Source organism: Zalophus californianus, chromosome 6 (assembly GCF_009762305.2).
Source record: "Zalophus californianus isolate mZalCal1 chromosome 6, mZalCal1.pri.v2, whole genome shotgun sequence".
NCBI classification, from domain to species: Eukaryota; Metazoa; Chordata; class Mammalia; order Carnivora; family Otariidae; genus Zalophus; species Zalophus californianus.
In genome coordinates this window covers 139,093,205-139,115,148 of record NC_045600.1, presented here as the reverse complement: position 1 = coordinate 139,115,148, position 21,944 = coordinate 139,093,205, and the positions used below count along the sequence as shown (strand labels likewise).

Here is a 21,944-nt window from a genome sequence, read left to right as displayed (position 1 = left end):
TTTGGCAAGTGCTCGGGGTTTGGGTGGATCCATCTAGATCCAGTGTGATCCATGGATCTGAGCTGAAGTGAGACCTCCAGCTCTGTTCAGTGCATTGAGCTCTTCTAATAACTTCACGATGGTTTGTTTCTACTGGAAGATTTGAGCGCAGCCAGGAGGCTCCACATCTAGGCATCTGTAAAAAGAAAATAAGGGCAAGTTATTTTTCAACCTACATCTTTGGACTTGCACTGTCTACTCTATAAAAAAATTATATATATATATTGCTTGGGCGCAATAAAGGACAGTGAGGTGTCTGAATGATGGCCAGCATTTAGACAGGATTTAGAAAGGGGAAAACAAAAGGGGGAGTTATAGAAGGTATGTGTTCCTGGGCCTTCCATCTGAGAACTTGCTTCTGGCAGATGCAGCTCTAGGTAAGAGAGTTGGGGAGAATCTCAATGGGCCTCTTTATCCTCGAGGCTCACACTGCTAAACAGCTTGGCTCTTAAACTCCTTGTATTTTTGGAAGACTCCAAGGGTTTTTCCTAATCCTGGGGCTAGAGGCTCAGTCTGAAACAGCCATTCCACTGAGATTCTGCTAAATGGATGCCTTTTGCATAAACTGTCACAAAGCCTGGCTCAGAGGGAGCCACGCTATAATGATGTCTTTGTGAGCTTCCTCTGTACCTTCCCTCCAGAGAATCCCAACTACCTCCTAGACCCGGGGCTGAGGTCTTCAGTCTGTGTCTACAAGAAGCAAGGTGATAGCATGGCTTACTATATCAGGAAGAGGAGGGGAGGCAAAAGGAAGGCAAACAGTTCTCTGCTTTATGAAGTCAGAAGTCTGATGTCACTATAGAAAATCTCAGTGTCTTTTTTTTTTTTTTAATTTTTTATTGTTATGTTAATCACCATATATTACATCATTAGTTTTTGGTGCAGTGTTCCATGATTCATTGTTTGTTCATAACACCCAGTGCTCCATGCAGAACGTGCCCTCCTCAATACCCATCACCAGGCTAACCCATCCCCCTACCCCCCTCCCCTCTAGAACCCTCAGTTTGTTTTTCAGAGTCCATCATCTCTCATGGTTCGTCTCCCCCTCTGACATACTCCCCTTTTCTTCCTCTCCTGTTATCTTCTTCTTTTTCTTTTTTCTTAAAATATGTTGCATTATTTGTTTCAGAAGTACAGATCTGTGATTCAACAGTCTTGCACAATTCACAGCGCTCACCGTAGCACATACCCTCCCCAATATCTATCATCCAGCCACCCCATCCCTCCCACCCCCAACCACTCCAGTAACACTCAGTTTCTTTCCTGAGATTAAGAATTCCTCATATCAGTGAGGTCATGTGATACATGTCTTTCTCTGATTGACTTATTTCACTCAGCATAACACCCTCCAGTTCCATCCACGTCGTTGCAAATGGCAAGATCTCATTCCTTTTGATGGCTGCATAATATTCCATTGTGTATATATACCACATCTTCTTTATCCATTCATCTGTCGATGGGCATCTTGGCTCTTTCCACAGTTTGGCTATGGTGGACATTGCTGCTATAAACATTGGGGTACATGTACCCCTTCGGGTCCCTACATTTGTATCTTTGTGGTAAATACCCAGTAGTGCAATTGCTGGATCGAACGGTAGCTCTAATTTCAACTGTTTGAGGAACCTCCATACTGTTTTCCAGAGGGGTTGCACCAGCTTGCATTCCCACCAACAGTGTAGGAGGGTTCCCCTTTCTCCACATCCCCGCCAACATCTGTCGTTCCCTGACTTGTTAATTTTAGCCATTCTGACGGGTGTGAGGTGGTATCTCATTGAGGTTTTGATTTGGATTTCCCTGATGCCAAGCGATGTTGAGCACTTTTTCATGTGCCTGTTGGCCATTTGGATGTCTTCTTTGGAGAAATGTCTGTTCATGTCTTCTGCCCATTTCTTGATTGGATTATTTGTTCTTTGAGTGTTGAGTTTGATAAGTTCTTTATAGATTTTGGATACTAGCCCTTTATCTGATACGTCATTTGCAAATATTTTCTCCCATTCTGTCGGTTGTCTTTTGGTTTTGTGGACTGTTTCTTTTGCTGTGCAGAAGCTTTTTATCTTGATGAAATCCCAATAGTTCATTTTTGCCCTGGCTTCCCGTGCCTTTGGCGATGTTTCTAGGAAGAAGTTGCTGCGGCTAAGGTCGAAAAGGTTGCTACCTGTGTTCTCCTTTAGGATTTGGATGGACTCCTGTCTCACGTTTAAGTCTTTCAACCATTTGGAGTCTATTTTTGTGTGTGGTGTAAGGAAATGGTCCAGTTTCATTCTTCTGCATGTGGCTGTCCAATTTTCCCAACACCATTTGTTGAAGAGACTGTCTTTTTGCCATTGGACATTCTTTCCTGCTTTGTCAAAAATAAGTTGACCATAGAGTTGAGGGTCCATTTCTGGGCTCTCAATTCTGTTCCATTGATCTATGTGTCTGTTTTTGTGCCAGTACCATACTGTCTTGATGATGACAGCTTTGTAATAGAGCTGGAAGTCCGGAATTGTGATGCCACCAGCTTTGCTTTTCTTTTTCAGTATTCCTCTGGCTATTCTGGGTCTCTTCTGGTTCCATACAAATTTTAGGATTATTTGTTCCATTTCTTTGAAAAAAGTGGATGGTATTTTGATGGGGATTGCATTGAATGTGTAGATTGCTCTAGGTAGCATTGACATCTTCACAATGTTGATTCTCCCAATCCATGAGCATGGAACGTTTTTCCATTTCTTTGTGTCTTCTTCAATTTCTTTCCTGAGTATTTTATAGTTTTCTGAGTACAGATCCTTTGCCTCTTTGGTTAGATTTATTCCTAGGTATCTAATGGTTTTGGGTGCAATTGTAAATGGGATAGACTCCTTGATTTGTCTCTCTTCTGTCTTGTTGTTGGTGTATAGGAATGCCACTGATTTCTGTGCATTGATTTTATATCCTGCTACTTTACTGAATTCCTGTATGAGTTCTAGCAGTTTTGGGGTGGAGTCTTTTGGGTTTTCCACATACAGTATCATATCATCTGCAAAGAGTGAGAGTTTGACTTCCTCTTTGCCGATTTGGATGCCTTTGATTTCTTTTTGTTGTCTGATTGCTGTGGCTAGGACTTCTAATACTATGTTGAATAGCAGTGGTGAGAGTGGACATCCCTGCCGCGTTCCTGACCTTAGGGGAAAAGCTCTCAGCCTTTCCCCATTGAGAATGATATTCGCTGTAGGTTTTTCGTAGATGGCTTTTATGATATTGAGGTATGTACCCTCTATCCCTATACTCTGAAGAGTTTTGATCAAGAAAGGATGTTGTACTTTGTCAAATGCTTTTTCTGCATCTATTGAGAGGATCATATGATTCTTGTTCTTTCTTTTGTTAATGTATTGTATCACGTTGATTGATTTGCGGATGTTGAACCAGCCTTGCAGCCCAGGAATAAATCCCACTTGGTCGTGGTGAATAATCCTTTTAATGTACTGTTGGATCCTATTGGCTAGTATTTTGGTGAGAATTTTTGCATCCATGTTCATCAAGGATATTGGTCTGTAATTCTCTTTTTTGATGGGGTCTTTGTCTGGTTTTGGGATCAAGGTAATGCTGGCCTCATAAAATGAGTTTGGAAGTTTCCCTTCCATTTCTATTTTTTGGAACAGTTTCAGGAGAATAGGTATTAATTCTTCTTGAAATGTGTGATAGAATTCCCCTGGGAAGCCATCTGGCCCTGGGCTTTTGTTTCTTGGGAGATTTTTGATGACTGTTTCAATTTCCGTAGTGGTTATAGGTCTGTTCAGGTTTTCTATTTCTTCCTGGTTCAATTTTGGTAGTTGATACATCTCTAGGAACGCACCCATTTCTTCCAGGTTATCTAATTTGCTGGCATAGAGTTGCTCATAATATGTTCTTATAATTGTTTGTATTTCTTTGGTGTTGCTTGTGATCTCTCCTCTTTCATTCATGATTTTGTTGATTTGGGTCATTTCTCTTTTCTTTTTGATCAGTCTGGCCAGGGGTTTATCAATCTTGTTAATTCTTTCAAAGAACCAGCTCCTAGTTTCGTTGATCTGTTCTACTGTTCTTTTGGTTTCTAGTTCATTGATTTCTGCTCTGATCTTTATGATTTCTCTTCTCCTGCTGGGTTTAGGCTTTCTTTGCTGTTCTTTCTCCAGCTCCTTTAGATGTAGGGTTAGGTTGTGTATTTGAGACCTTTCTTGTTTCTTGAGAAAGGCTTGTATTGCTATATACTTTCCTCTCAGGACTGCCTTTGCTGTATCCCAAAGATTTTGAACAGTTGTGTTTTCATTTTCATTGGTTTCCATGAATTTTTTTAATTCTTCTTTAATTTCTTGGTTGACCCATTCATTCTTTAGTAGGATGCTCTTTAGCCTCCATGTATTTGAGTTCTTTCCGACTTTCCTCTTGTGGTTGAGTTCTAGTTTCAAAGCATTGTGGTCTGAAAATATGCAGGGAATGATCCCAATCTTTTGGTACCGATTGAGACCTGATTTGTGACCTAGGATGTGATCAATTCTGGAGAATGTTCCATGGGCACTAGAGAAGAATGTGTATTCCGTTGCTTTGGGATGGAATGTTCTGAATATGTCTGTGAAGTCCATTTGGTCCAGTGTGTCATTTAACATCTTTATTTCCTTGTTGATCTTTTGCTTAGATGATCTGTCCATTTCAGTCAGGGGGGTGTTAAAATCCCCCACTATTATTGTATTGTTGTCAATGTGTTTCTTTGCTTTTGTTATTAATTGGCTTATATAATTGGCTGCTCCCATGTTCGGGGCATAGATATTTACAATTGTTAGATCTTCTTGTTGGACAGACCCTTTAAGTAGGATATAGTGTCCTTCCTCATCTCTTATTACAGTCTTTGTTTTAAAATCTAGTTTGTCTGATATAAGGATTGCCACCCCAGCTTTCTTTTGGTGTCCATTAGCATGGTAAATGGTTTTCCACCCCCTCACTTTCAATCTGGGGGTGTCTTTGGGTGTAAAATGAGTCTCTTGCAGACAGCATATCGATGGGTCTTGTTTTTTAATCCAATCTGATAGCCTGTGTCTTTTGATTGGGGCATTTAGCCCATTTACATTCAGGGTAACTATTGAAAGGTATGAATTTACTGCCATTGTATTACCTGTAAGGTGACTGTTAACTGTCTGTTGTCTGTGTTCGTTTCTGCTCTTTGCTGCTTTTAGGTTCTCTCTTTGCTTAGAGGACCCCTCTCAATATTCCTTGGAGGGCTGGTTTCGTGTTTGCAAATTCTTTTAGTTTTTGTTTGTTCTGGAAGCTTTTGATCTCTCCTTCTATTTTCAATGATAGCCTAGCTGGATATAGTATTCTTGGCTGCATATTTTTCTCGTTTAGTGCTCTGAAGATATCTTGCCAGTCCTTTCTGGCCTGCCAGGTCTCTGTGGATAGGTCTGTTGCCAATCTAATGTTTCTACCATTGTAGGTTACATATCTCTTCTCCCGAGCTGCTTTCAGGATTTTCTCTTTGTCTCTGAGACTCGTAAGTTTTACTATTAGATGTCGGGGTGTTGACCTATTTTTATTGATTTTGAGAGGGGTTCTCTGTGCCTCCTGGATTTTAATGCCTGTTTCCTTCCTCACATTAGGGAAGTTCTCTGCTATAATTTGCTCCAATATACCTTCTGCCCCTCTCTCTCTCTCTTCTTCTTCTGGGATCCCAATTATTCTAATGTTGTTTCGTCTTATCGTATCACTTATCTCTCGAATTCTGCCCTCGTGATCCTGTAGTTGTTTCTCTCTCTTTTTCTCAGCCTCTTTATTTTCTATCATTTGGTCTTCTATATCGCTGATTCTCTCTTCTGCCTCATTTATCCTAGCATTTAGTGCCCCCATTTTTGATTGCACCTCATCAATAGCCTTTTTGATTTCGATTTGGTTAGATTTTAGTTCTTTTATTTCTCCAGAAAGGGTTTCTCTAATAACTTCCACGCTTTTTTCAAGCCCAGCTAGTATCTTTAAAGTCATGATTCTGAACTCTAGGTCCGACATCGTACTAATGTCCGTATTGAGTAGGTCCCTGGCTGACGGTACTACCTCTTGTTCTTTTTGCTGAGGTGATTTCTTTCGTCTTGTCATTTTGTCCAGAGGAGAATAGATGAATGAGAGAACAAAAGGCTAACAGGTTTACTACGTCCCCAGCAAATATACTGTATACAAATCAGAAAAGACCTGAAACCAGGGGAAAAGAAAGGGAAAGAAAGAAAAAAGAAAGAGAAAAAGAAAAAAAAAAGAAAAAAAAGATAAAAACAAAAACAAAACAATTCAAAAAAGGCAGAATATGATCAAATATGATCAGGCTAGTGCATAGATCAGTGCCACACACTAGATTTTGGGCGTATTTTGGTCTGTTAGAAAAAAGTGCCTCCTAAAATTTTAAAGGAAGAAAGACATATATGTACAAAATAAGGGTTGATACAATGAAGGGATGGAAGATGACTGTAAAGATGAAAATTATAAAAGATTTTATAAAAGGACTTGGTAAGATAAGTTGTTTGAAAAAAGAAAGAAGATTTAAGGAAAAAAAAAAAAAAAAAAAAAGGAAAAAGGGAGAGAATGTGATCAGGCAGGAGACTAGAACAAAGCCATACACTAGTGATTTAGGGTATATTTTGATCTGTTAGAAGAAACTGTACCTCAAAATTTTAAAGAGAGAACAACTTATATATATATGCCAAAAACAAGGATAACTACTATGAAGGGATAAAATATGACTCTAAAAATGAAAAAAAAAAAATTTTTTTTTTTTTTTAAAAAAAGGGATTTATAAGATGTTGGTTGAAAAAGGGAAAAAGAAAAATAAAAAAAAGTCAACAAAAATTAACTTTGATGAAATAATGAATCATGGTAAAAAAAAAAAAAAAAAAAAAAAAAAAGAAGCCATGAATCTATGTGCAGTATTCCCCTAGCGCTGGAGTTCTCCTATTCTCCTTGATCGATCAACTTGGTCTTGGCTTGCTGGCTGTTTGTGTTGATCTTCTGGGGGAGGGGCCTGTTGCTGTGGTTTCCAAATGTCTTTGCCGGAGGCGGAATTGCCCCGCCCTTGTCGGTCCGGGCTAAGGAAGCTGCTCCAGTTTGCTCTCAGGAGCTTTTGTTCCCTGCAAGCTCTCGGCACAGCTTTAGAGGACCAGGGCGAAAATGGCGGCCTCCCAGTCTCCGCCCGGAGGAGCCGAGAACTCAGGGCCCCACTCCTCAGTGCGCCCCCAGAGAAAAGCAGTCACTCCCGTGTCCCCGGTCTCCGGCCGCTCTCCATGCTCACCCGGCCTGTGATCGAGCGTTGCTATCTCTGGCACCCGACCCCACTCGGAGTCTCCAAATCCAGCAGATCCCTGCAGTGCGTTCCCGCACCGCTCCTCCCCGGGAAGGAAGGGGAGTCTCCCCGGATCTGCTGCTTGTTGGGTCCTTGCTGGGGGAGCCGTGCCCCGACTGGGCCGCAGATCACAGTTTATGGCAACCCCGAGCTGAGAGCCCGTGACTCTGCTCCGTATCTGCAGCCGGCTTCCCCGCCCCGACACCTGGGAGCTCTGCCGCACTCAGGCACCCCCGGTCTCTCTGTGACCCCAAGGGTCCTGAGACCACACTGTCCCGGGAGGATTCCACCCCCCGCTTAGCCACTGCAGCGACGTCCCTCCGCCGAGCCAACTTTTAAAAGGTCCGATTTTGTGCTCCGCGGCTCTAGCACTTGCCAGAAGCGGCCGGCGGAGGCCCCTCCCCCGCCGTTTATCCTCCCGAATATCGCCTCGGATTCACTTCTCCGCACGTCCTACCTTCCAGTAAGTGGTCGCTTCTCTGTTCAGAGAGTTGTTGCTACTCTCCTGTTCGATCTCCTGTTGAGTTCGTAGGTGTTCAGAATGGTTTGATCCCTATTCAGCTGAATTCCTGAGACCAGACAAAATCTAGGTCTCCTACTCCTCCGCCATCTTGCTCCGCCGAAAATCTCAGTGTCTTATGTAAGTGTTTCATCCATGGAATTTCTATAACTGGAGTGAAGCCACGGACAGACGTGCCCTTGTGACTGCACACATCCCTGTTGTAGATTTAATCAGATTTAAATCAGATGAATATTCAGATGATTACATCCCTAAGGCCTCGCCCACACAACTGGGGAAACAGAGTTCTACTGGGTGACCCAAAAGTCTAAACGCAACAGGATGAACACAAAGAAGCTATAGAACTGAAATTTAAGATTTGTAAGACTCAATCCATATATGGGGCGCCTGGGTGGCTCAGTTGTTAAGCGTCTGCCTTCGGCTCGGGTCATGATCCCAGGGTCCTGGGATGGAGCCCCGCATCGGGCTCCCTGCTCCACGGGAAGCCTGCTTCTCCCTCACCCACTCCCCCTGCTTGTGTTCCCTCTCTCGCTGTCTCTCTCTGTCAAATAAATAAAATGAAATCCTAAAAAAAAAAAAACTCAATCCGTATATTTTTGATTTGCATCCCTGTATGTATATATGCTTTTCTCTAGGAATACGTTTACACTGAAAACAAGAACAAGACTCTAGGGGACTTGCATTTCATTTACTTTTCTTAGTGACCTTGGGCAAGTCATTGCCTCTCTTCCGGCCAAGGTTTTCATGCCTGGAGGCAGGTGAGGTCATTTCCAAGGCCTTTCCCTGTTTGTATGTTCCTGATGTACAGCTTTAGCATTGAAGCTCTCCTTTGGAGCCCTGGATTCTGATGAATGTTGGATTTGGGGAGATGGAGTGGGTCCAGTTACCAGGTAGGGCTGGTCCTCCAAAGAGCACCCTGGAAGGAAGACAGGCTGTCACACCAAAGCAGCATGTCTGGGGAGTGGGCCAACGGGGCTGGGCAGAGGAGTGAAAAGCTGGTTGGAAACACAGGGTCTGTAAATTCAGAACAGCCAAGTGGGGAAAATGAGGGGAGAGAGAATCAGGGAAAGGAGGTGGGTGGGTAGAATAGGGGACGATCTGCAAGGGCAGACTGCCATTTCTAAGGCTTTGGTGGCCTCCCTCATATGTGGTGAGGGAGCTTTTAAGAGCGCCCAGCTGTCGGCGGTGGGGGAGCAGGCAGTGAGTAGGGTTAATTCAGGAAGGACCATTATGTCCTTCTGAAGTTTTGAAGCCATCAGCGGAGTGAATCAACTGATTTAGAGTGGAACCACTTATTTTTGCTGTCTTAGAGACAGGATACATTTGAGGAGGACTTTGCATCTTTCCTCCTACGGTTAGGCCATTTATTTCAAGAGGCTTCCAAGGGAGATTTCACCAGCTACGTGTGATCAGGGCATGGTTGACAGGCCTGTGTTTGTATTTATGACTCTACCATGCACAATGACGCACACATGTTCGTCTAAACATTCCTCGTCCGGATACGTGGGTGTATGTATTTGTGTGCAGCCCATGTGTGTGAAAACCCCAGGCCCTCTGGAACAAGGGTGGCAATGATTCTAAAGATTGTAGTGATGGCTGCTGGCCTACTGCTGGGGGCATGTTCAAGGTGACTACCAGCCTTGGCTGATGATTCGCTTGGACACCAGAGCAGAAGCTAAGAGACATAGCCACTGGGGCTTGAGGGAGACTGGGAGAATTTCCAGGGGTTGGAGAGTGCACATGTGAAGCTTTCTGTCTTTTTCTTAATGCACATGGAGGTTCTTCTATGTGCTGAGACATGCAATCAAGAAAGATTAAAATTGAATAAATAAAAAAAAATGACACCGACGATAAATGGCAATCTTTGTGATTAAGCTGTTTTGCCATTAATGTCCATCGCAAAGCTTTTACAACTCTTCAGAAAGCTACTGCCCTTCTCATGGACTTTAACAGACTTTGACTTGGCCCATACAGATTAGGGATTACGGAGGTAGCTTGAATCCTTCCATTTGTTCCAGAAATATCGCGCCCTGTGAATTCGTGTTTGCTCACCTTTGCTGCGTCGTGGTTTCTTTATCTGGGAAATATGGGTCACTTTGCCTCCTTTATACCTTGTCAGAGTCCCGTAAGCATGGCCGTTTTGAACTTCTGGGAGAGAAGCGGGCTTCTGTGAGGTCTTTGCAACCCACCAGCTGCCTCCTTTTCTGTGCCATTAGACGGAGAGACCTGAGGGGCCTTCTAGAGCTCAGAGTTCTTCTTTCACCCAGAGCGGTGGGATTCCTCTGCCTGCAGGGGAGTGGGTGTCTCTCTGTGGAAAAGAGCAAGACAGTGCCTTGTTCGGGGAGGACGGGAGAGGAGAGGCGGCTGTGGGGAGGTGGGTGGGGGGACACCCCCCAGAAGAGCTCTGTGCAGCGGGACATCCTGCCCTCCTTGGAAATGGGGCCTGAGATCCTCCTTCAGCTCTTCACGCCTTCAGTCGCACCACTCCTGGCCCCCAGGGCAGGGTGGGCAGCAAGGGCTCAGGACTTAAAGGAGTGGGGCTTGGGGGTTTTCGGCAGGCACCCCGGGCTGGAGGTGAGGCGGCGGCTCTTGCTTCCACCTTTTGCATCCTCTCCCCTTATACTGCTGACGAGGTGAGTGGGATACCGCCCTGAGGAGAGAATTGAGGCAGAGAGACAAGACTCCAAACTTCACACCGCTAGGGGCTCCGTCTCTGGACCTGTGGTTTTCAAACCTTTGATGCCCCTAAAAGAATTTTGAAAACTCACCTATACGTGTCCCCTGCACCTTGTAAGTTGCTATATAAAATCTTCAATGTAATTTCAAATAGTTGCAAACGATGCCATTTCCAGACTATTGTAAATATTGGCATTAAAAAAAAATACATCACTTCTGTAATGTATCTAATGAACTTTAAATACCAGAGCAATTTGATACATCATCTATTAAACACATGAACAAGGGCTTAAACAGTCAGTTTTACAGGGTTCCTTCTTCTTCCTGAATTTATGTTTTCATTCCAGTTACCCTACCAAGTTCTATCCTTATGTATTATATTTTTATGCATGAAAGCCTTTTATTGGCCACTCTATCATAATTTAGTGTGACAAAAATATGTATGAATATTTAAATTTAATTTTTAATGTCTGATAACCATTAGTTCCTAGATGGTAACAGTTTTGGGATTGAGTTATCATTACAATTATTAGCAATACACAGAAGTAGGCAGCAGATCAAAATAATGCATTTATAGCACAACTTTGATGAATACGAATGAAAAGAAGTATGAGATTTTTGGAAATGCATCTCATATTTTTCCATTAGTCCATAATGCATATTATTTATTGCTAAAGTAAGGAAGGTTCAGGATCAATTCTATTCCTGTTTTTTATTTATATAACTCTAAGAACTGAGAAACATTATTTACACTAAACTAATAGATGGAAAGGAAGGAGTTTTGTTATTGCAATGTGACTCAATTCTTTGAACTGTTGTTAGGTCTTTTGCCTAAAATCTCATATTGGCCTCTTTTTTTTTAAGATTTTATTTATTTGACAGAAAGACACAGCGAGAGAGGAAACACAAGCAGGGGCAGAGGGAGAGGGAGAAGCAGACTCCCCACCGAGCAGGGAGCCCGATGCGGGGCTCGATCCCAGGACCCTGGGATCCTGACCTGAGCCGAAGGCAGACGCTTAATGACTAAACCACCCAGGCTCCCCTCTCATATTGGCCTCTTGTCAAAATTTCTTTTTAATCTCCGCTTAGCTGATCATCCTTTAAGTCTGTCCCCCTTCAATTGTTTGAAAAGAATTGGAAACGACTCGACGCCAAAAGGATTTGCTTTCCAGCCTCTTAGAGACATTCATTTACAACACCCGTACTAGTATTTCATAGCGTTTATTTGTTTGTACTCGGTAGGTTTTCTCCCCTGAGATTTAGGATGAGTGAGAGACTTGTATTTCCTCTGGAGGTGGCAAGTGTACATGTGTGTGCACAGTTGGGAAGGGGGATTGCTTTGCCATAGTGAGTGCTCAGTCAATGTTAGAAAAAAAAATCCATATGGGGGTTTAGGATCAGTGAAATCCTTCAACGCTTTCCTTGCCTGGGTACCCATTGGAAAAACTTCATGTGTCTCCAAATTATGTGGATCCTGGATTGGAACCACTTCAATGGGCACTGCAGACATCTTGCATGTTACACTGAATAGGAATTCTAGGCTATTATTCTTTATGGGGTGAGGAGTCACCCGAGATATATGTAAAAAGTGCACCTTCCCTATTGACAATAATAAAAAGGTGGAAACACTTGAGTCCTATCAGTCGGGGGCTGGCTAGACAAACTGTGGCATGGTCACGCTCGGTGGGGTCCTAGAGAACTGTAAAAGGAACAAATACCCTAGCGAACAAAAGTAAAGTACACAACAGGTACGTTACTTTTTATCTAAGAGAATGAAGAAAATGAACATAACCTGTATTTTCTTATGTTAAAAACAATGGAAGAATAAACTAAAATCAAACCAAAAGAAATGGTTACCTATAGGGAAGGAGGAAATCACAGTGGGGAGAGTGGACAGAGATGGTATCAGACTTGGATTTGGTGTACTTTGTTGGTTTTAGCTTTGAAACCATGGCACAGTTTTCACATCATTATAAACATTTCAATTTGTAGAATTAAACCAATTCTTCAAAATAAAAAGCAAAATGAAACACATAAGCCTAACTGTATATTAAGTATATTATATGTATTTTATAAACATATATTAGGATAAAGCAACTACATAATATTACTAATTTAAAACTCAAGATTCTCAGCATAAGGAAAAATACTGATATAAAATCAAAGAGGTTAAGTAAAAGCTCTGTAATCCTAAATTTGAGTTGGAAAAATCAATATGAACTCATAATGTATTTTCTTTTAAAAGTTTTTCCTTGTTACTTCCATTATAAACACCTAGAAATAATGACCAACCCAATAGCAATGAACTCTCCTGGCATCCATAGTGTAGTCTCTAAATATCCCATTGTCCACCCAAAGGATCCAGGGCTCCTTGGAGAAATGGCCACTTCTAGGGCTGGGGCAACAAAGGTACAAGATGAGCCTATAATATTTTTTTCATGTCAGAAGCAAGGATGCTATCAAAGACTACTGGGGATATGTGAGAGTCAGCAACTTTAAGAGGCTGCCACTGGCCAAAGATGGAACAGTAAGCATCAACAAGAGCAGTTACAGTAAGTTGAAACACTTCAATGTGTTAAAAGACATACTGGCCCCCCCGCGCCCCCCACAAACACGCACATACAGGAGTCAATAATACTTGTCAGAACCAAACCAAACCAAACCAAGTTAAACCAAACCTCTTACTGGTCACCTCTGGAGGATGCTAGGGAATGAATTCATTATTCTGAGCACTGATAAATAAAGGGAGAGGGCCAGGCATTTTCCATATGAAGTGTTATCTGTATAATCAAATAGTTAATGAGGGAACTTTTTTACTTATAGAAGGTTTTCAGCGAGTGTATGCAGAGGGGATGCTAGAATTAGAATGCCACCCTTCTGTAGCCGCTAATGGAATATTGGGTCTGGGCAGTAATCATCAGTGCCTGCTAATGCCTTAGGTGAAAAACAATGTTATGATGGATGACCAGGCTGACAACACGGGGGATCCATGATAATACAGATGGTGGAAGATGGCATCCAAGGTAGTGTAATCCAAAGATCTTCAAGTACTTGTTTTCTTTCCAGAATCATTTCTTAGAATTTTTGCCTTTTTCCTGTATGTTTCCTGTTTCAAAGCTCAGCCTTCGGGTCTTTAATGTAACACGGGAGTTTGGATCATTAGCTAGTATTTCTCAGGCAGTGGCTGGGCAAGTTACCTCATTTTCATCTGTGAAATGGGGATAATAGGGAATTCGATCATATAGAATGGGATTAAATGAAGGATGTGTGGCTGGTACTCAGTGTGCATTCATTGGCATTATTCTTATGAAGATTATCATGTCAGCCCATCGCTTGTCTGATTAGGTTTTACCATATGGGACTATTTGTCAATATTTCTTGCCAGTGAAGGATTTAACCACTAGCTTTCCCAGACTAGCTCTCTCTGATGTGGAAGAAGGATGTAGATTTTTTTTTTCCTGGAGGAAAATCAGTGTAGGCTAGGTGGGTCTTTATGGGAATATAGAAACCAGGAAATTAGGTTTGTTATGCCGCCCATGAGCATGTAAGGACATACATAGTGAATAGTCATTGCACTTTATGTGTATACTTTTGCATTTAACAATACTCAGTGGTATTTTGCATACCTCATCTTGCTTTAAGCAGGGGCATTGCTTGATTCCTATGTTGAAGATGAGAACATTGAAAAAGAGGTTGAGTGCTTGTCTTAGGTCACATCACAACCCAGTGCTTCTGACTCCCAATTTATTGCTCTTTTTGTTATGTTACTGACCTCTTGAAATATTTTAGTCCACTTCCAGGGGAACGCCTGATAAATTTCACCCACATTGATGGTGAACATCTTGATAAAATTTTTGTTAGTGGGGTCCCTGTAGTCAGTTAATACCCTTCTAATACTTTTATTCCCAGACACTTAAACTCATCAAGGTTTACACCAGCACACTAGAATTACTCCCTCTTTGTAGATTTGGAGATTTCAGTCTGGAATACCTCTTCTGTATTGAGTATAAAATCATTAAATGAGGCAAACACCAGCATCAGTTTGGAGGAATCCATGACTTGAAATTTTTCATAAAGAGGAATGTTTCTGTATTTTATTTTTTTCATCAAGAAACCAGGTCAAATAAGCTATTCTACAAAATTCTAACACAAACGTACTTTTTCTTTACAGAACATCATCTTTTGATACTGAACTTACAGAAATTAGGTCCACTGGTTTTCCTTTACTCAGATGTTAACTTTTTTCCTTTTATAGTTTTTAAACATTTTAAGTGTGACACATGATCATGATGAAATTATAAACAGCATAGAAATACATATAGTAAAAAGGTGGTATTTTCTCTTTGGTCAGTACTCACTCTCATTTCCTTCTCCAGAGGAAACATTAGTTTAATGACTCTATTTCTGGATCTTTTTCTATGCATTTACAGACTTATGCATTATTCCCTTTTAATGTATTTGCTTATGTAGACACATTTCTACATGAATTAGAATGCTAATATATATATTTTTAATGTCTTGTGTTTTCATTTAATGTATCTTAGACCTATTTACATATCACTACACTTACTCCACTATATTTCTTTTAACTACTACAAATATATGTATAGTGATGGACAAATTGTTGCCCTTAAAAACAATGAAATAAGCATCCCCTTCAACCAATTATTTTTGCTTATAGGAGCAAATATTTTCTAAGACTCCTAGAAGTAAAATTACTGAGTTAAAAGGCACTCAGCATCTTCAGTGTGGACAGACTCTGCCAAGCTGCCTGCAGATAAGTTAGCAAGGACACCTGAGAATAACTCTATCCTTGTACATTTTCAGGCACTAGATAGTATCAATCTTTTCAATTTTTCCCATATGACATTCAAAAATGTGTCTCTTTGTTGTTTTAATTGGCATCTCTTCATATGTTTGTGCTCATTTGTAGCCCTTTTGTGGATCATCTGGTCTACCCTTTCCTCATTTTTTTTTTTTTTTTTTGGTCGGTTTGCTTTTTAAAACTAAAGGAACACTTTATGATATATGGATTTTAATTCTTTGTTACATATATTGCAAATATTTCCTCTGTCATTTGTCTTTTAACTATACTTATTTTGTATTTTGCCATGCAAAAAGTGTTTGGTTTTTACAAGTTGTATCGCTAAAATCCTATCCTTTATGGCTTCTTGAACATGTGTCTTATTTAGGAAGGCCTTCTTCTCCTGAGTTATACAGATACTTTTCTAAGTTTTCTTCTAATATTATTATTGTTTTGTTTTTATGTTTAGCTCTTTAATCCATCTGGAAATGATTTTTGTATATGGTGTGAGGTAGGTATCTAAGTGTACTTTTCAAATGAATAGTTCATTGTCCCAACACTTTGATTACTAACCCATCATTTCATATATTAAATTCTGATATTATACATGGGTCTGCCTCTGGACTCTCTATTTTGTTCCATTGATCGATGAAATTTGTCTATATCTATGCCAATAACACAGTGTGCTCATTCCTGTAGTTTGATAATATGTTTTGCAATCTGATAGAGTAAATCTCCCCTGTTGTTCTATTTCAAATATACCTTTGTTTTTATCAAGTATTTATTCCTCTAGACAAATTTTGGTATCATTCTGTCAATTTCCATACATCATTCCATTGGGGTTTTCGTTTAGATTGTGTTGAATTTGCAGACTAATTTGAGGGAGGAATGAGAGATTTATGTCATCGAGTCTTCCTATTCAAGGAAATGACATATCTTTCCATATATTAAGATCTTCTTTTATGTTTTCAATACTTTAACTAGAACTTGTACATTTTCTGCTAAGGTTTATGCCTAGGAGTTATAATTATTTTTGTTGCTATTATACAAACAATCTTATTTTCCATTGAATTTGTTACTACTGGTGTATAGGGATAGTTTGATTTTTGTAGGTTCATTTTATATCTGGGTGGCTTATTAAATTGTATAATGATTCTAATTGCTTTTTAGTTAAATACCTTGAATAAGTCTTAATCATATGCATGCAATGGTTTTTGACTCTTCTTTTTCAATGTTTCTACCTTGTTTTTATTTTTGCTTTATTGCATTGGCTAGGACCATCTCAATGGTATTCTGTAAAATCAGTGATAGAAGATACTTTTCTGTGCTTCTAAAGTTTTATTAGCACGTATAATAGTCAGTGTCTTAGATAAAGGAAGTTACCTTCTATTACTAATGAATTTGGGCTTTTAATCAGGAAAATGTGTTGGAAAATTTTGGCATCTTTTGGAAGGATGGATTTTCTTCTACCTCTTTAGGGAATTAAACACTAGATTTCTTAAGGCTGAGGCATTCTTGCATTTCTATTATAAATCTTACTGAGTTATAATATGGAGTTCTTGTAATATCTTGCTGATTCAATATAATAATATTTTATTCATTAATGTTATGAATATAACAGATAATTTTACACATATATAGATAAAATATCTATGGTTATACTCATGTATTTAAGGCTATATGCTATGTTTGACTGATTTTATCATCAGAAGTATTCAAATCACAGAAAGTCAATTGGGAAAGTTTCTAACTTTTTTATTTTTTATTTTTGGCTTTGGGAAAGTATAAATAGGATCAAACATTTTAGTAGAACTTACTCCCCAAAATCATCTGGACCTTGTACTTTTTTAATGTATAGAATTTTTACTACAATTGTAATTGTTTTTTTGTGTTTGAATTTTCTACTTCTCTCTTTTTTTCATTAATTTTTTCTAGTAAATGAATTATGACATCTTTGTTTTCAAATTTCTTGTAATATTGTTAACATTTTACATTTGTCTCCTCTCTGTCTTTTATTAACCTTGCCAAAGAGTTATATTACTTTTAAAGGACTACCAATTAATTAATTGTGTAGATAAGTCTCCTTTTAAATTTTTTCCCCTTTTGGTTGGTTGTTTTGCTTTGCTTTCTTTTATACCAATTCCTCATTTTATCTTTATTATGTATTTCCTCTTTCTTTCTATTGTCATGTTGGTCTTTACTACCTTTGTTGTTGAATCATATTTTAATTTATTAACTATTTTAAAAATAAGTCCTTACATGTTATAATTAACAAAATTACTTTAGCTATATTTCATAGATTTCAATGAATACAAATTTAATTATCATAATAAATAGTTTTACATTTAATTTTCAATTATTCCTTTACCAAGTAGTTTTTTAATTGCCCAAAGGGAAACTTTTAAAAAAATTATTCTTTTGTTGTGAACTTCTATTTGGCACAGAAAATGTTTCTCATTTTTATTTTATGTTTACTGTGGTTTTTATCTTGGCATTTCAGCTTTCCTTTGAGGTATTATATGTGATTGGTTTTATTGTTTCAGATAATTGAAAATAATTTTCAACTTTTTAGGGAGGCTGAAAGACACACAATTGCCATACTCATATCTATCAATTAAAACTCGTTATCTATATTTTTAAAATGTATCTTCATTTATCTTGTCTTCTTGACCTGTCCGTTTGTGAAAGAAGTGTTTTGATTTTCCATTATAATGGTAGTTTTGTCAGTTTCCTTTGGTTTATATCCTATTTTTAGTCTTTGTATTTTTGTTGCTATATTATAATGCTGAATTTTGCCATCTTGAAATATGATGTAAATTACTTTTTCTCCTTTTAATTCTTGGCATTCTAAATTTTTTTCCACATGTTTTTAATTGTCAGCATTTTATATATTTGATATTATACATTTAAATCATATATTGTGTATATCAAATATACATATTTAATATATATTCATTTTTCCTTTTGTATTTTTGCATTCTTTCATTTTTAATATTTTCTGCTCTTCTACACGTCTTTTCTAAATAACACACATCTTGATTTTTTAACATAAATTTTCTCTTAAGAGGCAGTATAACCCATTTGTATATAGTGTCTATATAATATGCAAATTATTACAGAAATATTATTATCTTTGTATAAAAGACATAAATTATATACAAAGATATTATTTAAACTTCTTTTTCATAGTGTGCCTTCAACATCTTTAGCCCATTCCTCTTTTTTGTCATCTTGTTGGTATTGGTTAGAGATTTTTGCTTTTCTTTTCTAAAAACTGGTTTAGAAGCTATGTGTACTATTTCTATTCGTCTAGGAGGCACTTAAAAAGTTTAGCAAGCAAATTTAAATTGAAACTCTTGTAATCAAAAGTTGATGACTGTAAACTTGATTTCCCTCCCTAAAAGACAAAGCCTTTGCCAGGCTTTTAATGATTTCTCTTCCTATTCTTCTATGTACCTATGGCTGAAATTATCTGAAGGTTTCATTCCAGAGAAGTAGTGTTAATAATAGCAGTCATACTACTCTTAGCATTATTAGTATTATTATTTACTTTACGTCTCTACTTTACAAGAAGACTTTATTAGTAATTGTATTACATTTTACTACCAAATTAGCAACCACCATTTAGATTTAAATTGCGTTTTTGTGACTTACATGCTCTACTTTATTTGTTACGTTCCCAGTCATTGTCTATTTTAGATTCTTTTTTTCTGTTTTTCTGGAGCAATCCTCAATTAATTTTTGCTTCTTTATTTTCTGAAAAGCTGTGAGTGGTCAACTTTCTGAGTCTTTGCTTGTCTGAAAGAAACCCCTTCATTTGTCTTTACACATGACACAGAGCTGTCTTGATTATAAAAATCCCAGGTTGAAAACAGCTTCCGCACGTCCTTATCATCATTTATCTTCTAAAATATTTCAAGTGGATAAAGCAAACAGCATTTTGCTTTTTAGAAATAAGATTGCCCATTTTCCAATAAGTCATTCTTAAGTGTTCATTGTCCTTATCCCTTCCAACTGACCCACCATAGAGAACTTCTAATTAATAGTTTATCAGGGCATTTATAGAGAGCTGTTTCTATCAATGGCAAGCACTTTTCTAACAACAAAATTCTATGTATGAGCCAGAAGTTCCCATTTCTGATGTTCTATTTGCTAATGATGCAGTGAGTTCCTGAGTTTTAAAACATGCTGTGAATTTTCTTCCACTTATGTTAATACCTCTAGCCTGCTGGGCCGTGAGGATTTCCCTAATGTTTTCTCAGGAAAGTGTACCCTGAATGTCAGTCACTTCCTCTCATCCTTGACTGTCAGATCTGTAGACCCACAGATGGGTCTCCGTAGGCTATTTTAAAAGAGACTTCTCTCACTGGCCTTTGAGATGTTACTAAGAACTGTCATAAATTCTCTTTCGGTCCACCTGATTTCTTATGAGCATGTGGTCTTCCGTACATTTGGAACTTCCTGTTCCCTTCCCTTGAAACACTGAGACATAAGTTACAGTGAGAAATTCAGGATTGTCAGATAGAAGGTAAAGTCATGGTTCTACAGATTAGATGCCCTTGGATAATACTGTGCTTTAACCACCTTGGCCAAGGAGTCCAACCCCATGTCTAAAAATACTCAGGTACTTGATGGCCTCCCTCATTGATTCTGCTGACTTCTCTCTGGACCTCCTTTCAAGGCTAGGTTCACTGTAGTACCAGATTCTAAAACCTCTCCTACCCCAAATCATCTTGTGATCTTTCATTATACTCCATGCCAAGGAACCCACCTTCCATTAGGGATTATCTCTCATTGCTACTCTAGCTGCCTCTAGTATTGTAGATCATGAATGTCAGTACCTCCACTGAGACTCTGACACCAGTTGCATCAAGTTCAGGTTGTGGTTATCATAGAATAAGAGGCATCGAGAGTGCATCTACTTACAAAGAGTGCAGACAGGTAATGACTGATTCTGGCCATCTGCTCACTCTGTGTGTGCCTCTGTCTTGATCCCTTTTAGGTGGGAGGACACACCATGCTCCCCATCCGTTGGATGCCCCCTGAAAGCATCATGTACCGGAAGTTCACTACGGAGAGCGACGTGTGGAGCTTTGGGGTGATCCTTTGGGAGATCTTCACCTATGGAAAGCAACCGTGGTTCCAGCTCTCAAACACAGAGGTACAGAAGGGGGGTAGAGGGGAACCTCCATTTGGGGGAAGGCTGATAGGAGTTATCTCGGGCCAGGATTTGGACCTAGTATACAAAACATGAGGCAGTGTTTGGAGCTAGCAGGGCAAATAGAGGTATAAGCAAGAGGGGAGAGCTTCTTAGTAGGAAAAACATTAGAGCTGTAGGAAGTGTGGTGTAATTGTCAAGAGAGCATGAAATCAGATGTCTAAATGGATTTGCGAGTCCTGGTCCTGTTTGTGCTGTGACACTTAAAAATCACAAATGTCTCACTAAGACAGAACATGAAAACAAAGAACAACTCTGAGTTTTTCAATTGTGCCATCTTGTGGAAACACCCAAAGAGTCTGGATTCCCAAAGGTTTTAGGCCTGCCAGGCCTGGGATGGGCAGAGGATGGTGGATGGGGAAGGCACATTTCACGTTATTGATAGAGCTGTGTGTGGACCTCCAGGAATAAAAGCGCTCATCAGAGGAAACAACATCATCATAATTAACACATTATATGCTTTTATAATTTTGATTTATAATAATAAGAAGAATACCAGTAATCAAATTTTCATAATCGCTAACATTTAGTGCCAGGTACTTTTCTAAGCACTTTAGCTGTATTAACTCAGTACTTTCCACATGAATACCTGTTGAGATTCAGGGCAAAGGGAAGGGAACTGCTTGGGGTTCTGGAGAGGACTGGCCAGAGACTCAGATGGGAGCTTCTGCAGCATGGAGAAGGCATGGGCCATGGCCACAGAACTCCTGCCTCCAAAGCCAGTCAGGATGGTTCTCATTTATGTCTGACCAGACTCATGTTGCCCTGGAGAATTCAGTATATTAATAGACAGGAATGGGCTCGGATTCCCAATCAAGCAGACCTATAAGAGATTGCAATTTATTTTTATGGTCTTCTGTTTTCTACAAAAACATGAACACAAGGGCCTTTTAATATTGCAATCTTATCTGAATATTCGAGAAAGTATCTTTGTTTTTGAGAGCTGTATTCCTCTTTGCTTTCCTGTGCCCTAACCGGGGAGTTTCAGAGACCGAAAAGAAGACACTTCTTTAAATCTGTAGTATCTCATCAATCACAAGCTGAATGAGTCTTGACCACATTTCCCAAAGTAGGACAAAACATTTTAATGACCTTAAAAAAAAAAAGAGTATATATCGGAACCCATTTGTTGCAGTGTTTTAAAGAAAATTGTTGCTGTTTTCTTGGGGTGTGGGATTGGTAGTTAACACACACATACACACACGCAAACATGCATGCACGTCCATGCATGCATGCCTATACGTACCCGTGTACATGCACGTACATACTCCTGCATAAACATGTGTACACACGAGTATACACAGCCTGACCACAGCCTCCATGTAGTCTCGTGGCCCCAGTGAAAAGGGGATCTGGAAGGAGGGTGCTTGTGGTGTTGGTA

General features: G+C 39.4%; 1 protein-coding gene across 3 annotated transcripts in view; it reads left to right on the top strand.

The window, feature by feature from the left end:
- Nucleotides 1–21,944, top strand: part of NTRK3 (neurotrophic receptor tyrosine kinase 3) — a 410,029-nt gene that overhangs the window by 370,150 nt on the left and 17,935 nt on the right. For 2 of the 3 annotated variants that reach the window (XM_035727975.1, XM_027570487.2), the window contains one exon: nucleotides 20,348–20,506. In XM_035727975.1, the coding sequence (XP_035583868.1) occupies nucleotides 20,348–20,506 (159 nt within the window). Of the gene's footprint in view, nucleotides 1–15,814; nucleotides 15,857–20,347; nucleotides 20,507–21,944 lie in introns of all 3 variants that reach the window. The other variant, XM_027570490.2, reaches the window with a different exon arrangement.